A 20,792-nucleotide genomic window follows, 5' to 3' on the forward strand; every position below is an offset into this window, starting at 1 on the left:
GTGATTTGAAGATTTCCATGAATCTAGTAATCTGCTCCTCCTTTTTAGCTCTTGATGGAGCTATGTGATATGGTATTTTTTCTAAACTAACATGTATTATTTTTCTTCTTTTTGCACCCTGCTAGTTTCTAGTACATCTATTTTTTTATGTACATTTTTTTATTTTTATTTGTTCTCTTCTCTTTCTTTTTCTTTATCAACAACACTTACTACTATTTATCCATGTTTAGTTGTAATACTTTCGCAATGTTCTGAAATAGCTTAATGATGTTCAGTTATGTGCCTAATCTGATCCTCCATTTTTCTAATAGCATCATCTGTGATCTTTTGATGCCTTGCGGTAGTCTGCATGAATTGTTTCAGCATTTCCTCAAATTTGTTTTGAGATTGATGAGACGTATGTTGGTTGTTAATGAAATAAACCATTTTTTGATTGCCACAACCATGACACAAAAACGTTTTGTTCTTTTGTCTTTTCCAAGTCATTTGGAAATTCTTGTAACTTTTGATGTACTTTGTTGAGCATTTATTGAAACTCCATTATGAAATTATTTATTTCAATTTGGATGTCAAGATGTTGGTCCATTTTCCTAAAATGAAAACAAAAAGGAAATTTGTCTATTTCCAAAGAAAGATTAGTAAGAAAATAAATTAATCTACAAAGTTTGTAATTTACATTTTTATACAAAGTAAAAATTAAATTTGTACAAAAAGTAAAGAGAAAACTTTTATGCACAATTATTAATAATAATATACTATATAAAAAATTCTATTAAAAGGCAATTTCCCGACCACGTCGCCAATTTGTTGAAAGCTAACTTAGAGGTTTTACCCCTCAACAAATGGTCAATTTGTTGGAAGGAGATTTACTCCATTTTTGTAAGTTTATTTATTTATTTTAGAGTGGCGAGTGATGAACAATTTATTTAATTGGTGACTTTATTTATTTACTCCTTTTCGGGTTCCTTTTAACCATATCATAAAGGTGAGTCTCATTTTATTAAGTTAACCATACCATTTCTTACGAAATATTTGTATCAAAGAATAATGAAAATAATAAAAGAATAAAGTTAGCATTTAAGTGTATCACTTCTTTAGTAGCAGTTAATTGTACCTAAGTAACTTGCTTGGAACCTTGGCCCCAAGATAAAAGAATTCTAGAGAAACATTTTGTGGAGAGAAGCAGTGAAGAATGAAATGAAGAATGGAATGAAGAATGAATGTTTTGAAAGTGTGGAAGAGGGCCTCTATTTATAGGCTCCCTAGACACCTCTAGGCCCTATGGGTCCACGCCAGGCTCTGACCAAACCCTTCAGCATGGGTTTGGTCCTATGTCCAAGCAGCTTAGTCAGCTGCTTCTTGTTGACTCACCCAAGCTATTAGTGAGCTACTTGACCAGGCTTTTGTGGGCTACTCTGAAAAGTGCTCAAGGGCCATGTCAAGTGAGGTCATGCATGATGTATTCCTTGCTTGGTGGATAAGTCAAGTTGGCCACTTGCTGGGTGCGAACCGCCAGGCTCCTATGTGGCACTGCTGAGCTGCCTGCTTGAGTAGGTTGGTCAGGTCTGGTAGGTGCTTGTTGAGCAGGTTTTCCTGTCTAGCCAGTGTGTGGTTCCACACTGGGCGGTTCTAGTGCATGTTGAGTTGTTTGCTTGAGCCTGTTGGCTTATGCCAAGCTTGAGTTTGATCGTGCGATACTTGTGCCTGACCAAGCCAAGTTTGTGCTAGGTCATGTTGCATTGTCCTTTTGTCCACGTCAGGCTGCTTAGTGAGCAGCTTCATGCTTTTGGTTCATGCTTAGGCTAAGCACTTAGCTTGCCATGTGTGCGTCAATTTTGGCTTATGTGGACATCTCTTGGCTTGACTATTCTTTTGATTTTTTCTTCTCTTGATTTCTCCTAAAAACTTTACACAAAGATATGGAAAAGAGGTGGACAAAATTTATAATTAAATTATGACAATTTATCTAAAAAGTGTTGAATTAAGTTGACTTTCTAAGATTTGCATGGGATAAGTGCCATGAAAAGTGTACGAAAATTAGGTATTTTTGGCACTAATCGAAGATCGGCTCTGCGACTTAGGAAGATGTGAACTCGATTTCTACCTCTCCTAATAATTTGGAGTCAACACTTTGTTTTTTTCTGTTAAAACATAGAAAACTGTCTTTTATGTCCAATTAGGATAATATGATCTTTAAATAGAGATTTTGAGTTCTAGAGTCGATTACGGATCAAGGAAGGTATTAGCACCCATATGTCTGTATTAAAGTAGTACACTCGCTATTCACATGGACTTTTATACCCTTAAAAATTGTTTATTTAAAGTTCAATTACTAAAACAAAAAAATTTAATTTCTTATTTTTGTGTCTGATAATAATTCATCTTGCTCCTACGTATCGCTAGGCGGAATAGGGAAAGCAAGACTACGTAGTTCTAGTTATAAAAATGGTTAATTTGTTCAGTTTGGATCGGTTTGATTTGATTGGATTAAAATTTAAGCTCTCATCGTAAAAATATATTTTATAGTTTTACAAAATAACAATTAATAGCAAAGAGAAGGCATTAGTCGTAGACCGACTTTCCGCTCTTGGGGCGAAAAGGAAGAGACAACACAGGTTGTAGACTAGATTATTTAAATCTCATAAATTGTGTTTAAACTTTTAAAATAGGCATTTAGAAATAATTTATTTTAGAAAAGTGGAATTGATAGCAAAGAGACAACACTGACCGTAGATTGACTTTCCACTTTTAGAGCAGAAATGAAGAAACAACACAGACCGAAGACCAAACTACAACACTCGATCTATTCAAAGACATTCAACCCTTTAATGGATAATTATAAATAATTTATTTTAGAAAGATGAGATTAATAGCAAAGAAATAGTAATGGTCGTAAACCGACTTCCCACTTTTAGAGCGGAAAGGAAGAGACGACACGAACCATAGACCGGGTTATCAAACTCTATTTAAAATATTTAAGTTATTATTTTTAAAGGATGTATTTTAGTAGGCTTTATAAAATAATTGTTTAATAGTTATGAGATTATTTAACTATAACTATGTAAAATCATTGTTTAATAGTTATCAGATTATTTAACTATAACTATGTAAACTAAATAAATAAAAGAGCAAATGAAGATGCAAATAGGAAAGTAATATAAACTCACATTGTCGGTAGAATAATTGAAAGCAAGCTGCATATTATTGGATAATTACTCTTACGGATGAATAGGTTATGGTGATTATGTGCTACTCCCACTCACCAGTTTGATATTCTTGTGTTGAAAAATGCATTCATATTCCTTTTTAATTTAGAATAGGCCTAAATTCCAAGCATGCAATATATACACGTGGTTTTGATCCCTATCTAGTTAGAGATGCTCCCAGACAGTGTCTCCTTTTATGTAGTGAGTATAACTATTGTTTAAGCTAATAGTTGTGAGGAGTATAGGTGGCACATCTTCTAGGAATGAGAAATAATTTTTGGCTCACAAAACCGGTAATAAATATATGCAGTATCACATCACTTTCAAATCTCATCTTGAACCAGCCAACACTTCCACATATATGCAATATATATATATATAATTGTCATGCTAGATCCTTGCATTTTGGTAAAAAAAAATCAAGTACCAACCTGATTTTATGTGAATAATTTATGCTTTTGTGGCAGACTCCTTTCCACAAAACTAATGTTCCCTTTTGGGGCCTTCAAGATTTCTTTATCTGAGAGAACTTCCCTTTTTCTCTCTATGATGAGAAGCTTAGAGGAATACCAAAGAAATTCAAGAAAGAATATGATGCCAAATAGGAGAAGAAGAGGGTGCATTTTATGAGTTTTGAGAACCATGAGATTTTAAGCATGCCCTCCTATTTTGCTACCTCTCTCATCTTTTTCTTCTCCTTTACAAAAGCATAACCTTTTTTAGTTTTCTCTCTTTATTGAAAAAAGAAATGAAATGGAAGATATGTGAGAGAGTGAGGGTGCTCAACTCTTCTTACTTTCATATCTCTACCTTCTTTGCTTTTATTTAGGGATGATTAATAGCTTATTTTTTCTTTCCTCCATGAATGAAGTTCTTAGAAGCTAACCGTAGTGTTTGAGGGGAGCTTAGTTTGGTTTGGGGCTTAAACAACCTGGAGCAAACGAAGATAGATGATGATCTATCTCGGCATGATGAGCTGCACATTCTAACTTGCCCAAGGAATGGAGAACTCACTAAGACCACCATATCGATAACATCATTGGTGATATAAGTAGGGTAATTTCTACTCACTTTAATTTAAATGATGATTGATTAAACATGGCTTTTGTATCTAAAAATGAGCCATAAAAAATTGATGATGCTACTGATGACTAGCATTGGATTCTTGCTATGAAAGAAGAGTTCAATAAATTTGAGAGAAATGATGTTTGTGAACTTATTCCTAAACCAAAGGATACGCATGTTATAGACTCTTGATGGGTTTTCCATAACAAATCTGAGGAAAATGGCATTATCATTAGAAACAGTGCTAGACTAGTAGCACAAGGCTATAATTAGCAGGAGAGAATTGATTTTGATGAAAATAGTGTCTTCCTTAATGGTTATATTCAAGCAGAGGTATGTGCGGAACAACCTCTAGGTTTGAAGATTATAAGTACCCTTCTTATGTGTATAAAATTAGGAAAGCACATTGTGGCTTAAAGCAAGCACCTAGAGCGTAGTACGAATGTTTAACAAACTTTTTAAGTGAAAAAGATTTTGTGAAATGAAAGGTTGACACTACACTTCTTATAAAGAAAATAAATTGTCATACTTTGCTTGTACAAATTTATGTAGATGATATTATTTTTTATTCAACTAATGATGAATTGTGTAACGAATTCGGTAAGATGATGCAAGGTAAATTCGAGATGTCCATGATGGGAAAGTTGAATTACTTTTTTGAACTTCAGACCAAGCAAATGGAGGATGGTATCTTTAACAACCATACCAAATATTGCAAGAGTTTTATGAAAAACTAGGTTTTTATTCAGTGAGTAATCGGTTACTCAATATGAGTAACCTATTCTTTATTAATGTAGTCAAGTTCTATGTGAGCAGGGTCTGTTTTTTGGTCTATATGTTATGGATCTACCTGATGATCAGGATATGTCTGTTGAGAAATCTCTCCCCTGAACCAATGCGAACTTTGTATTTGCACTGGTTTTTCTTCTTGATATCTTTGATGGTTTCTTCCTTGAATAACACAACATATTTGCTTGTCACAAATTTATTGTTTATCGGATACCATAGTCTAAATCCAAATTCATCCTTTGGGACCATAGTATATACCCATATTCATCCCTTGGGATCATTGGAAATGCACTCTTTGGTCTTAACATCCAACTTCTATCTTCCATCTTTTGGAATGTAAACGAAGGCTCTGCATCTGAGTATTCTTAGGTGGTTGAAGGATGTCTTCTTCTTATACCATACTTTCACTGGAATTCCTCCATTCAGGGGTCTTGAAGTTGTCCAGTTTATGAGATCTACCATAGTCTTTACTGCTTCATCCTAGAAGGACTCGGGGAGATGGACATCTTCCAACTTGCATATGATCTTCTCTTCAATTATGCAGTTCAACCTCTCAACTGCTCAGTTTATATGAGGATTCTTTGGTTGGTGTCTTCTCCATTCTAATACCATAAGTCTTGCAATAAGCTTCAAATGGAGCACGATATTATGCACCATTGTCTGCTTTTAGACACTTCAGCTTCTTCCTAGGCTCACGCTCCATTAGTGTTTGGAAATTATTTGAATGATGATAGTACTTGATCTTTGCTTTTCAATAGGTACACCCATACTTTTCTCGAGTGATCATCTATTAATTTGACAAAGTAATAGGCTCCTCAAATGAATTTTTCAGATGGTGCGCAAACATCTGAATGCACCAGTTCACGTATTTCATCTCTCCATGAGGGATTGTCTGGTCTCTGAAAACTAACTCTATGTTGTTTACGATAAACACAGTCAGTAAAGGGATCTAAAATTTGATCTTTTATACTTGGAATGTGGCCTTTGGCAAGCATCTGAAGTGTCTTCTACTCATGTAACCCAATCGTCTATGCCAAAGATCTTTGGATTTAGTAGCAACATTTGCTTCACCAGAAAAATTCTTCCTTGCCTAATGTATAAAGATCATTCATTTGAGCCTCTAGCAATGACTAAGCTGCCTTTTGCTAGTTTCCACTTTTCATCACAAAAGTGGCTTACAAAACCAATATGATCTAACTTACCCATTGAGATAAGTTTAAGACGTATATTTGGGACATGTCTCACCTCTTCAGCATAAGTTTGCCTCATGTGTCATATCACCAATTCCTTCAATTTGTCTTGGGAAATTTAGAACCAATTTCTCTCATCTGTGTGATGCAAAATGGGCGCTTGCAGAAGCAACAGGTGGATAAATAAAATAGAAGAATGACACCAAGAATTTCAACATGGAAAACCCTCCTCAAAGTGAGAATGAAACAACCACAAACCTAGTCCAAAAAATATCTCCACTATATAAAGTATGATTACAATATTTGTATATCTCTCACTCTGTGAGGAAAACACTCAAACTCGCCCAAAAATGATGGAATACAAATTCTCTATGGTAACTCACTAAGAATACAAGTCTCACACTAAGGTGTTAGATATTTCCTGGTGATTGGTGAAATTCCAATCCTAGGATCTTGAATATCATGATTCTCACACATAATATATAACAACGATACAAAGTCATACATGAATCCATGTTCTCTGTTATCTGATCTGCTACTTTGATATACCTTTTGAAAGAGTTTTGGTATGATGAACTTCCTCAACCAAATCCTTAATTCCTTTTGGGACCTTCGTTTTCTCTCTGATGAGGAGAGGTGAAAAATATTTGTGATTTGGTGTCTTGGGGACCATAACCATTCCTTATGTGTTAACTTATAGGGTTCTCGTTATCCCTTATAAGGCAACTGTTTGGGTATCCACTCATTAAGCCTGTATTCATTATCACTTTTAGAAGTCCTATGAGTTGTCAGAAATTAGATAACCTGTTTTGTAACCCCAGAATAAATAGCTGATATAATTGTATTAAATATATGATGTACTCCTTAATTAGAAATTATATATTTCTAACAATCTCCCACTTGGACTTCATATTTTTCTGAAACAATTATATAACATATTCTTTAGGCACACATTTGTATTCTATTTATTTTAGAAATCCCCTTACTACAATCCGGTCCATCTCATATATCAACTATGGAACCACAGCGGCCTTCATCACATTCAAACGTGACTCGACCACGATGATCACCATATTAATGGCATAGATCAAATATGGATGAGTGACATGGAAATTTCATGCAATGTGATCTTAAATATGTCTATCTCCAACTGGTCCTTCTTTATTCTTTAGTGAGATTAATCCAAAGTCCTAAATTGCAACACAATAGTTATAATACACAAGTTCAAAATAGAATAATAAACCATCAACTTTATTATGCATAAAACTATATATTATTTCCAAAGTAAATTATAAAACATATAGACTCTCACTGAACTAAGATATCATAAGGAGCAATATTTAATATGAGCAGTATGCTCATGAAAGACTTTAGGTACCAAACCCTTAGTTAGTGGATCAGCTAGCATAAAATTTGTCCTTATATGTTCTATGAAAAATTGTCTATTTGAACACTTTCTTTAATAACCAGAAACTTGATGTCAATAAATTTTGACTTTGTAGAACTCCTTTATTGTTGGAGTAAAGAACCGCATACTTATTATCACAATAAATTTTTAGTGGTCTTTCAATGCCATCAACCACATGTAAGTTAGTGACAAAATTATGCAACCATATGCCATGGTCTAATGTTTCTAAACAAACCATGAACTCCACAACCATGGTTGAAGGAGCTGTGAGCGTCTATTTAGCATACTTCCAAGAGATAGCACCTTCAATCAAGATAAACATATATCCAGAGGTGGAGTATCTATTGTCTAGACACCCAAAAAATCGGAGTCAGATTACCTAATGATCTCAAAATTCTGAGACATCCAATAAGTGAGCATGTACTCCTTTGTTTTCTTTAAGTAACGCATAACACAATTGACTGCCTTCTAGTGATGTATTATAGGTTTGCTCAAATATCTTGCCAAAAACTCCCACGACAAACGCTATGTTGGGACATGTTCAAACTTGAGCATAGATTAGACTTCCTACTGCAGATGCATAAGAGATCTTTTGCATCTCATATCTTTCAAGGTCATTTTTGGGGCACTGTTCGAGACTAAACTTGTCTCCCTTAGCTATAAGGGTATCCTTGGTTTACTTTCTTTCATGTCAAATCTATCTAGAACTTTCTCTATATAGCTTTCTTGTGACAACCTTAGGATACCTTGAGAGCCATCTCTCGGTATTTGAATACCTAATACAAAAGAAGTTTCACCAAGATCTTTCATTTCGAAATTCCACGTTAGAAATCTCATTGTCTCATGCAACAGTCCCATATCACTGCTAGAAAGCAGTATATCATCAACATATAATACTAGGAATATAAATTTACTCTCATTGAACCTATGGTACATGCAGTCATCAACTGTATTTGCCTCAAAACCATACGAGGTAATAACTTGATGAAATTTTTTATTCCATTGGCGAGAAGCTTGTTTAAGCCCATAGATGGATTTCTTTAATTTGCATATCATTGACTTTGAGCCAACTGACACAAAGTTTTATGGTTGTGCTATATAGAACATTTCTTTAATGTTATCGTTTAGAAACACAGTCTTAACGTCCATCTGATCTAGCTCTAAATCGAAATGAGCTAATAATGCCAATATTATTCAAAATAAACATTCGAAGATAGTGGAGGAGAAGTTTCTTTATAATCAATGCCTTCTTTCTGAGTTAAGTCTTTAGCAACTAGACGAGCTTTATATCTGTCAATATTACCCTTCGAATCTCTCTTGGTTTTAAATATCCATTTACAACCAATAGGTTTCACATCTTCACGTAATTCGACAAGATCCCAAACGTCATTATCATGCATAGACTTCATCTCATCCTTCATGACATCAATCCACTTTTGAGAGTTAGAACTTTTCATGGCTTGATAGAAGTTCAATAATTCATCCTCTATTAACCCGACGTCATCCTCATGTTCTTTGAGAAATACAATATAATCATCAAGAATTGCACTTCTTCTCTCTAGTGGATCTCCTTAATAACACTTCTATTTCTTAAGGTTGTTGAACTTATTCTATATGTACTTGAGGGAGAACCTCATTGTTGTCTTGTTCTAGAATATTGTCAGGAACAATATTCTGAACATTATCTTCTATTAGCGAATTTATTCCTTGAATGGTAATAGGCACAAGAACTTGTTCACTATTAGTGACAGGTTCTTCCTCAAAGACAACATTCTTTATGTTCTCTTCCTCCCAAAATCAACTTCCTCAAGAAATCTTGCATTTCTCGTCTAAAAAAACTTTAAGTGGGAAATTTATAACCCTGAGAGCGTTCATCATAGCCAACAAAATAGCCGCTAACTATTCTTGAGTCCAGTTTTCTTTCATGCAGCCTAAAAAAAGATCACGCCTCAGCTGGACAACCGAAAATGTGCAAGTGTTTTAAATTTGGTCTTTATTAGTCCAAAGCTCATGTGGGATTTTGTTAACTTCTTTACTTGCCATCCTATTAAGGATGTAAATTGTGGTCTTTAAAGCTTTCCCCCAAAGAGACTCTAGCAAGGAAGAATGACTAATCATACTTCTCACCATATCCTTAAGAGTTCGGTTTAATCGCTCAACAACACCCTTCATGCTAGGTTTGCCTGACATAATGTATTGCAGGACAATTCCACATTCTCTGAGGAAAACATAAATAGCCCTTTCACAACATCCTTATTGTTCTTTCTTTTCTTATTCTGAGATGTCATAGCTAAGTGAGCGCTTTCAGTCTTATCTCTCTTCATCCACTCTTCCTCGTGCGCATAGTCCTTCTGAGTGTTATAACTCATTTTGAATTGTCCAAAGTATGCAGGAAGCATGATCAAAACCAAGTGCACGAGCAAGTCAACACCAAGCTCTAACTTAAGTGACTTGAGTTTTGTTACGAGATTAGACATCTCCATAATGTAATCCCTTATGTTCCATTTGTCTTTATACTTCATGGAGATGAGTTTAGCCACAAAAAACTACTATGTCTTCGCCTTTTCATTTTTGATAAAGTATGGTTCTATTTATTCAAGGAACTTTCTTGCACTCTGACCCTAAAAAATAGAGCTCCGAAACGCTTCTAGAATAGAGCGTTTCATGATCATTGTACACATTCGGTTAGAGTGTTCACATTTGTCACTTTAACCTCATCGAGAATTTCCAGAGTAGAAATGGTTTATCCACCTAAAGTGTCAGATCTAAATCCATACAACCGAGAATAATTTCTAGGGCTTCCTTATAGACCTTAAAGTTTGTCTCATTTAGCAATGGAATGTTCTTAATTTGAACAGAAATATTTGCAGCACTAGTAAAAGAACAAAACAAATTGCAATTAAACTTACATTCAGCTTTAATACTTAAATTCAAATGATGATGGGGCACATCACAAGTTACCTAACACAACATTATTATTTAGTCATTGGACAAAAATATTAACTTGTAAATAGTACATTCAATGTAGTATTCAAATATTGATAATCAGTCATGTCAAACAATAAGCCTTTCTTTGGACCGACTTACTATTCACATAGAAAACCATATGATTATCACATATTTATTGCTACAAGTATGTTTGTAATTTGAGCCAAATAGTAATCTTCCTGTAGGCCGATTATTATTCGCATAAAATGCAAACATAAAATTGGCTTGATATTTCATATCAAACACTAATGGTACTATTGTTTGTAACGGTCAAACATTGGTCATAATGTATGTCAAATAATAAAACATTCTTTTCACTGATTTATCATTCACATATGCAACCTTATAATAATCACTTGTTTACCATCATATGTGTGTATATAATCCGACCAAATAATAATCTTCCTTTGGACCGATTAATACTCGAATGGATACATATACGCACTAACATTCGATATTTATTATGAACAATTCACACAAAAAGATGTCACCTTGGCGACTTCTTATTTAATAGGTTCACTTAAAATGTCAAACAATTTTATTTTCTAAAAGAAAAATCATTTAGTTGAGTTTGATTCAACATAATCTTAATCCAAAACATATATTATTTATATTCATATATAAATACATATATCCATTATAACTTATTGGTAGCATTGCGTCATTTTCATCACGAGGACTGCATTACGAATTCCAATGGTGGTCCTTTTGAATTTTCCATAAAAAAATTATTATCATTTTATACATGATTAAACATGGCATGACAAGCTGTCCAAATAGAAACAATGTTTCAACAATAGCAACCACTTAATAATGCAATCAGCCACCAACCGATGCAACAAACCATGAAGTGTTGCAACCATTTAAGCAAACAAGTCAAGTAATATATATAAAACAAGACATGTTCATATAATAGACTCATCACAAGATACATATCACAACATTAATTTCTAGTCTTTGGACAGAGAAATTATTTGTAAGTGGTACTCTCAACATAATGATCAAATATTAACAATTAGTTATGTCAAACAATAGTCTTTCTTTGGACCGACTATTATTCACATGAAAACAACTTTATATTTGTTACATATTCACAAGTATGTTATTATTTGACCAATTGTGTCTTCCTTTTGGCCGAACACAATTCGCATAAATAATCTCATACTCATCTATGTAATTTTAATCAATTTCCACAATCGAGGTTACTTTGGCAACATATTGCATCAATTAATTCAAAAATAATTACTATACAGAAAGTAAACAATATGGGTTCATTATAAAAAAATATAATCTTGGAATTAAAACCTTCAAATTTGATATCTTTTAAAAAAGATATATTACATATATATCAACCCATTAAAATGGATGCAATCTTAATCAAATGCAAAAATAGATCCAGATTGAAATGCATAAAATATAGATGCAAATCATTATCGAAATTCCAAATTGAATATGATCATACATATCTTAAAACATGTATATAACATTATATATACACTTTCTCACACTAACATAATAAAGTATATATAATTTTAAGCATTAACCGTAACCATTATATATATATACATTAATTTTAATCAGTAATTCCAGACATCACAACAACCTCAAGCTGGAAAAACTACATATGTATATTTTAACTCACAATATATACAAGATCATGAATTTTAGATTGTATATATATAAAATAAAAACACATCTTAACACATATATACCTTATACATATACTTTAACAAATTGCAAAATTGTAAAGTGACAAAAGTCAATGTCCAACAGTAAGGCATTAGTGCACATATAATATACATATTGCATAACAGAATCATAAAAGTTAATACATTGTTCATGTAAAGATCTTATATATACTTTAACACATGTTGCAAGGATTCATAATACAAATTACTCATAATTCAAATAAGCAGAAGCGGATAAAATTTATCATCATTATTCACAAATACTCAATTTTCATAACCAATAGCGGAAGCACAAAAATCCCCAAATTTAAAAATTAGGGTTCATAAAATATTGGGGGGAAATATCTTTCATGGAAAACCATAAAATTCAGAACCTAAAGCTCCGATACCACTTGTTAGATATTTTCTGATAATTGGTGAAATATCAATCCTAGGATCTTGAATATCATGATTATCACGCATAATATAAAACAAGGATACAGAGCTATATCATAATCCATGTTCTCTGTTATCTGATCTACTACTTTGATTTACCTTTTGAAAGAGTTTTGGTATGATGGCATTCCTCAACCAAATCATTAATTCATTTTGGGACCTTCGTTTTCTCTCTGATGGACAGAGGTGAAAATTATTTCTGATTTGGTGTCTTAGGGATCATAACTGCTCCTTATGTGTTAACTTATAGGGTTCTCATTATCCCATTTAGGCCAACCGTTTGGGTATCCACTCATTAAGTTCATATTCATTATCACTTTTAGAAGTCTTATGGGTTGTCAGAAATTAGATCATCTGTTTTGTAACCCCGAAATAAATAGCTGATATAATTGTGTTAAATATATGATGTACACCTTAATTAGAAATTATATATTTCTAACATAAGGTGGATATAAACTTTCTTACTTTCTCTCTATGTTGTTCTTCTCACTTGCTTGTTTATCTCTTCCTCACAAGTTCTTTTTATATAGTGAAAGGGATGAAGGTTTCATCATACAGACACAGTGAATGATTAATTGTTATTATACTTTCAAGATACATTGGAAATACTACTAGAACTTTCTAAATTGGACTTTATAATCTTCAAGAGTCAATAAATAATTCTAAGACTTTGAAATAACTATCATTAAATATATACAATGAATCATCTACCAAGGTTTATTAGTCATTCTTCCAACAATATGCTCAATTTCATTCACAGTTATTTGTCCAATTACAAAATAGGAGGACTCTTCTCCAAAACAAAGTTACATTAAGTTCATTAATGTAAATTGTATTCATTTTTAGTGAAGAAACACATCTTCATTAATGGTTAACCTGTAGCAGCTTATACTACTCTCCCATGTGCTTCAATTAGGATGGTAATGAGCAAGATCTGATTAGGTGGAGTACTAATCGAAAATCCCAATACTGTACAAGTGATAAATTCCTGTTCAATTTGCAATGGGTCATTCTTGACGCATGAGCAAGTAGTGGGAACTTGCATTGAAAGTCAAGAATAAAACAATGATAGTTAAATACGCATAATGATGCTATTGGCAAATGAAATAAGAGTAAAAAGTTCACTTTCCCATAATGACGTGAATAGAAGTGAATTTCTCAAGGCCCTCTATTGTCGTTGGTCGGTGGGATGTCACCACAATGCACAGTTTAATGATCTTTCAATTTTTACTCTAAAGCCATTGGGTTTTAAATTTGGGTTAGGATTATGGGAGTTGCCCAAATCGAATTGAGATCTCAACTACAATTTATCGATTGAATTTATCCGTAATGTCAACAATTTGGAAGTCTCTCAAAATTGACACTAGAGCTAATATTTAAAATATTGTGTACTATTGATGTTTAAATTATGGTTATAGTCGCGATTGATAGTCATGATTATAGTATTGTGATTGTGGTCGTAATGATACGGATTGAGATTATTGTGGTGTGAATTATTTTTAATTAAAAATATATTTTTGAATTTGATGTGGTTGCAATGGGTCTGATCCAGCCACATCATTGTGATTCGGTGTCACACTGCAATTGTAATACGATGCAATTGCAGCGGTCACCGCAACCTTAATATTATGGTCACATCAGGTGATATATGGTCCACAATTTGAAATACTAATCATAATATTGTAACCGAATCACGTGATGTGGTTTAAGATTTGAATGAATGTTTACTTTAGTAACAATAAAGATAGAAAACTACCAACGTTTGTCCCAAGCTCATTCTACAAATACCCACCCTCACTCCATCACTTGTGACTACACTAATTAGTGAGCCTTTTGTGGGTACTTGAAATAAGGGTACCCTATCATTGCAAGAGAACTACAAGCCTTGCAAGAAAATGGAGGGGAGAGATGAAGATGTGTTAGTTGGAGCCAACAAATACAGAGAGGAGCAACCAATAGGAACTGCAGTTCAAACCCAAGATACCAATAAAGACTATAAAGAGCCACCTTCAGCACCTTTCTTTGAGCCTGGGGAGTTATCATCATGGTCTTTCTACAGAGCAGGGATAGCAGAGTTTGTGGCCACATTCTTGTTTCTTTACATCACAGTCTTAACTGTGATGGGTGTGGCCAAATCAAGCAATAAGTGTTCCACTGTAGGTGTCCAAGGCATTGCTTGGGCATTTGGTGGAATGATTTTTGCTCTTGTCTATTGCACTGCTGGCATCTCAGGTAAAATTCTAACCCAACTGCTCAATGAATTGGAAAACATTTGTTTTGTCTCAAATATTTCACACTATTTCCCTCATTTTGATTGGTTATCTAATATTAAATTATTACATAATTAAACATCCTTATATTCTTATTACTTTTTCTCATACATCCCAAATTATATTCTTACTCTTATTTCTATTATCTAATATTTGTTTGTAGGCTTTTTGCAATATATCAACTGAGCTTCTAATTTGTCCCTAATTAATCCTCAAACAATTAAAATGTAATATTGTAAGAGAAAAATATATATGGTAACAGTTTATTATATGATGAGGATATCATCTATCAGCATTTATTCTAATAGTGCTGAATTAAATTACTAATAGTGAACTAATAATGATATGGAACCTGGATTCTGTCTCTCATGTTACAAGTCAATCAAATCATATTAAATAAGTTAAAAAAAATATTTTTTATTTTTATTATTTTTTGTATGTGTCAATTTTCAGTTAGATTGGGATACAATAAAATATAAAAAATAGGACAGTTTTCAATTAGATTAGGACACAATGAGATATAACAAGTGGGAAAGGTGATCCTCATAAATGATATGCGGATGCACTATTCAGTAATTTAAGATGAACCAGTATGCGTCGTCCAACTTTTCTATTGAGGAAATGAGAAGTCATGCTTAAACAAGACCGCCATTATGTGAGAAAGTGGATGCAGATGAAGAACAATCTTCAGGGCTGTCGACTTGGACTTTATTAAACCCTTTCCCTTTATTGCTTTAAGTTACAGTGCTTCTTCTGGGCTTTGTTGGAAATGGCACAAGAAAACATAAAGAACTTCACGCATGAAGCATGATACGTAATTGAAAAGAGAAAAAAACTGTAATGGAAGGTTATATTTGCAGGTTACCACCCAGCCAAAAAGTATACTACTTTGTGTGTCATTTTTTCTGATTAGAAAAATAATTTATTATTAAATTTTAAATTTAAATATATATTTTTTAATCAATCAAAAGAAATTTCACATTGTATGACACATTCTTTTGGTAAAGCAGACATTGACACATTATCATGTAGCTAAGTAAGAGTGGGGTTGTAAAAATCAACATTTAAGTCTTAAAACTATCAATAAGGTTGACTATATGAATCAAATATGCCATAACATTCTATCATAAATCATATTTATCACTAAATCATTGACCTCTAATTTTTTTTAAATTGTTTGGTACATATATACTCTCTAAATTATTAACCCACACTTGATATATACTCCCTTTATTAGATATTCTCTATAGTTGTACACATCACTTGGTGTGATTCTAACATCTTTTCTATACAACTATTTTAACTTTCTCTCTAATATATTTAGTCATAATCATATTTTATCTAGAGACATTCAAATCTTTATTACATTAATTTTATTATATTATTGATATATTATCACTTTAACATTCATCAGTTTTGTATATCATTGATGATAAAAATTAGGTAAAGACTTGTCCTTATTCGATCCTAAATGTTGGTCAAATCATTTTTTAAATATGGACCCGACCCTAAATATAGATCGGGTAAACCTTTAAATCCAAACTCGGTTCTAGATTCGATTAAATATAATGTATACTTATTTTAGATAAAGTCCTCTCTATATTGTTTATTATTATGAATGTGTAATTTAACATATAAAATTATATATGTGTATATATTATTAATCATGTATATATGATAAAAAAAATTAGAGAATCTATAGTTCTTTCAACCAAAAAAGTGTCAATATTCTATATAACATGATAAATGAGTGATTATGGAACAGATCGGATCAAATCATGTTTGGTCCTTACTCAGTCTCAAAATTTTAATCAAGTCTAATTTTTTATCCTGAACCCAGCTCTAGACCCTATAAAACAAACCCTATATGGACTCGATCATTATAAACTGTATTAAATGAGTGAATAAAATCTGATCCTGCTCATCCCTAATAAAAATGGTGATCCTTCGTTTCTAATTTAATTACCCATCTAATATAGAAGGAAGGATCTACTGAATATTGCATATTGTCCAAGAATGATAATGACAAATTAAAAGTTTAGGTAGCAATTTAAAGGCTAAACGTTTCATTAAGGTTGTCTCATTTACTTTTATTTTTAATTTCTTGGTTAATGTAGGCATGAGTTAGCAACACCCAAATTACTCAAAATGAGACAAAATCTTTTTATCACACCATGTGTCTAACTTTATGGGATGGAGATCACATGTCCTCATTCATGTCCTACTTAGTGTACCAAGTCAATTATAAAGCTTCATTCATTTAAAAATAAAAACAGAAATTAATATTTTAATATTATTTTGTGATGTTTGATTCGTTCGGGACTGAAAGACAGGAAAATTGTGGGACTGATGAACCTTTCCTACTTTATGTGCCACACGTTTCATTGACCGAAAAAGTAATTTATAAAAGTACTCAAAGTGAAATATTCAGTAGTTTAATATTTTCTTCCACTATCAAATAATAATATGACAGTTACTTAATATAAACACTAGTATCCATGAATAACGATGGATAGAGGAGTAATCACTCTTCAATTTTGAATAATATAGGGCAGTGTTGTTAATACTCTACTGGTCATCAAACCGGTTAGGATACTGATACAGTAGTATAGTGGTTTAACCGAGGTTCACTAATTAAACTATATACCAGTGAAATTAGATATAAAAATATAATATATTATTATCAATGTTGAAAAAATAAAAAAATCAATATTCTTTTCAATTATTAAAAAATTAATTTTAAATAAAACTTGACTGGTATGACCTGTACGGTTCAATTGAAAACCGGAGAGTATAATCAGTTTTGGCCGATTTTAATCGATATGATTGCATGACCGGTATAATTACTGTACCGTACCGATATTGAGACTGGTTCACCGATTTACCGGTTGAACCGGCCAGCACGAACCAGTTTTTTATAACACTGATATAGAGCTTGTTTATTTGCTGATGCAGGGGGTCACATTAATCCAGCAGTGACGTTTGGGCTTTTCTTGGCACGCAAGTTATCTCTAACAAGGGCAGTGTTTTACATAATTATGCAGTGCTTGGGAGCTATATGTGGTGCTGGGGTAGTTAAGGGATTCCAACCACACCAATATGAGAGACTAGGTGGTGGTGCCAATGCCCTTAGTAAGGGATACTCTAAAGGTGATGGCCTTGGAGCAGAGATTGTTGGCACATTTGTTCTTGTTTATACGGTCTTCTCAGCTACTGATGCTAAACGAAATGCTAGAGACTCCCATATTCCAGTAAGCAAAAATCTTAGTGTCTATGTTCTCTATTCAACATTTCTTTTATTCATGTGGCAACTTGTGATTAGCTCGAGACAGAAAATGAGATAACATTAGAAACAGGTGATCTCTGTCCACTTCTTATTCCCTAATCCTACCCTATTGGGGCATAAGGAACATAAATGTATGTGTAGTATTAAATTGTGTTCAACAATTGCAATTTCGGCAGCTATGTTATTATTACATGATTTTCCACAACCACATTGCAATCAACCATTGTAGTAGTATCAAACTTATTTTTTTGCAATATCATAATGAATATATGATTTATCAATGCATGATTTTATGGTGTGGTTGTTGTTATGATTAGGTTGAGGTTACACTTACACAATTGCCCGACATTGTAATGAGAGGTCGTGATAATTAAACTACATTTCCAAAGGTATGATTAAAAATGAATGTATTAGAGAGTAAGTTAGAGTAGTTCCTATTATAAAAAAACGATAATAGAAATAGACCTTAGGTAGTTTGGATATGTGTGAAGAAGATCAGTAGAAACTTCCGTAGGGAGAATAGATCAAATGGAGGTTAGTCCAATTCTTAAAGGAAGGGAAAGACCAAAAAAAACTATAGAAGAAATAATGAAGAAAAACTTACACACTAATATTTTGTCATTAAACATGATTTATGATAAATGTTTAATTGTTATAAAATACTAAACCACAACATTGTGATTATAATAAAATTTAAAACCTTGAATTTTTATTACTTCGATAATAATTAATCTAATTTTAAACATCTAAATGGGTCAGATTTTAGCGCCATTGCCTATTGGATTTGCTGTATTTCTGGTGCACTTGGCTACAATTCCTATTACCGGGACTGGTATCAATCCTGCTCGAAGTCTAGGTGCAGCTCTTATATATAACAAGGACCAAGCTTGGGATGATCATGTGAGTCATTTTTATCCTTAACTTTTATCTACAATTATTCTTTTGCTTTACTAGTATTAAATTTTAGAGTAAATTATACTTATAATTTTGAGTTTAGTGAGATTATATAAATCACCCCTCTTTTTTATACCTATAAAAATTATCCCTAATTATATACATGTATGAATGCATGACACTGACTATCTATACATGAGAGATAATTATAATCTCTTAAAACAAAGTGAAAAATGTAATTAAGTTAAATGAAATATTATATTTTGTGGACACAAGTTCAAATATTATAAGAATCAATATCTTTTTATTATTATTTTTGTTCGTTAAAGTAATAAATAAATATTGATTCTTATATTGTTTAGAGTTGTCTTTTCAATATATAATATTTAGTTTAATTTAATTACACTAATCATTATTTTTTTTTGCTGAAAATATAGCACTTATTTCTCATAGTAGCTAGCGTAATTATGTATATAAATTATGGGTGATTTGTGTAGGTATAAAAAAGTGGGTGATTCATGTAATTTTATTAAAACGCAGGAGGTATGAGTATAATTTACTCCAAGTTTTGTTTTTAAATGTTGCTTAAATTTTTTGTTTATATATATATATAAATAGTTAATACATCATCTACCACTCATTTATATTATTTTTTGAACAGTCATTAATAATTAAAAAATAGATGATGAATGATAGATTAATACGGTATAAAACTCTTAGCCTACATTATTTTTCAATTATGTCTATTAAATCTATGGTACTATTAGCGAATAGCACATGATTGAAGTTTACCAAATTGCATGATTTCGGTGCAGTGGATTTTCTGGGTTGGGCCTTTCATTGGGGCAGCCCTGGCAGCTTTGTACCATCAGATAGTGATCAGGGCCATCCCCTTCAAATCAAAGTGATGCAACATTGAAATTAAAGCAGTGCCTGAAGAAAAATAACTGGCCAAGTCTAAACCAAAATATCACATAAAATATGTCCCTATCTCTACCACTATGGATTTCCTACCTGTGTTTTATAATTACTATTATTATTATTATTAGCTTATAGTATATAATTATCCACCTACACTTATGTTAAATTACAAATTGTGTTATGGACATACCATACAACTTATGAAATTGATGTCATTGTTTATTCCGTTTTCATATAACATCTTTTGCACAAAACAGAAACCGTAGTTAAATTTGCCCGACTCTAACTAAATCGTATAATTACACTAAATATTTAATAACCAGCTCTCCATCTTCCCAATTTATATATATGTATGGCTTTCCACGGTCCTTAAATCTGCAGTAATTCAAAGAAAAAGTAGATTAATAATCCTAACTAGTTTGAAGGATATTGCAATACTTCCATCAGCCTAGTGTATTTATTGAACATCTCCTTATTTACACATTATGTTTTATACTATTTCTTCCCTATATTTACATAGTTAATCAAATATATTGAATACATAACATATCTATGTCACACTCTTATAATATAAATTCAGAATGGTGAAATAATTTAAAGAGGATTGTGATTAATATTGTATTAGTTATCAAATCGATTAAATTATTAGTAT

General features: G+C 32.3%; 1 protein-coding gene across 1 annotated transcript; it reads left to right on the forward strand.

Moving 5' to 3' along the window:
- The first annotated feature begins 14,529 nt into the window (after nucleotides 1–14,529).
- Nucleotides 14,530–20,354, forward strand: LOC109341502 (aquaporin PIP1-3). Its single transcript, XM_019579435.1, has 4 exons — nucleotides 14,530–15,001; nucleotides 17,995–18,290; nucleotides 19,085–19,225; nucleotides 20,035–20,354. The coding sequence occupies exons 1-4, from the start codon at nucleotides 14,665–14,667 to the stop codon at nucleotides 20,125–20,127; spliced, it is 867 nt and encodes a 288-aa protein (XP_019434980.1). The 5' UTR covers nucleotides 14,530–14,664; the 3' UTR covers nucleotides 20,128–20,354.
- Nucleotides 20,355–20,792: the final 438 nt, after the last annotated feature.

This window comes from Lupinus angustifolius, unplaced genomic scaffold, assembly GCF_001865875.1.
Source record: "Lupinus angustifolius cultivar Tanjil unplaced genomic scaffold, LupAngTanjil_v1.0 Scaffold_486, whole genome shotgun sequence".
Classification (NCBI taxonomy): domain Eukaryota; kingdom Viridiplantae; phylum Streptophyta; class Magnoliopsida; order Fabales; family Fabaceae; genus Lupinus; species Lupinus angustifolius.

What these genes read in the sequence shown, in the direction of transcription:
- LOC109341502 (XM_019579435.1), top strand. Translation starts at nt 14,665, where the DNA reads ATGGAGGGGAGAGATGAAGATGTGTTAGTTGGAGCCAACAAATACAGA. An exon ending in CTAGAGACTCCCATATTCCA is followed by an intron (nt 18,291 to 19,084) that starts GTAAGCAAAAAT and finishes TAAATGGGTCAG; the next exon opens with ATTTTAGCGCCATTGCCTAT. An exon ending in ACCAAGCTTGGGATGATCAT is followed by an intron (nt 19,226 to 20,034) that starts GTGAGTCATTTT and finishes ATTTCGGTGCAG; the next exon opens with TGGATTTTCTGGGTTGGGCC.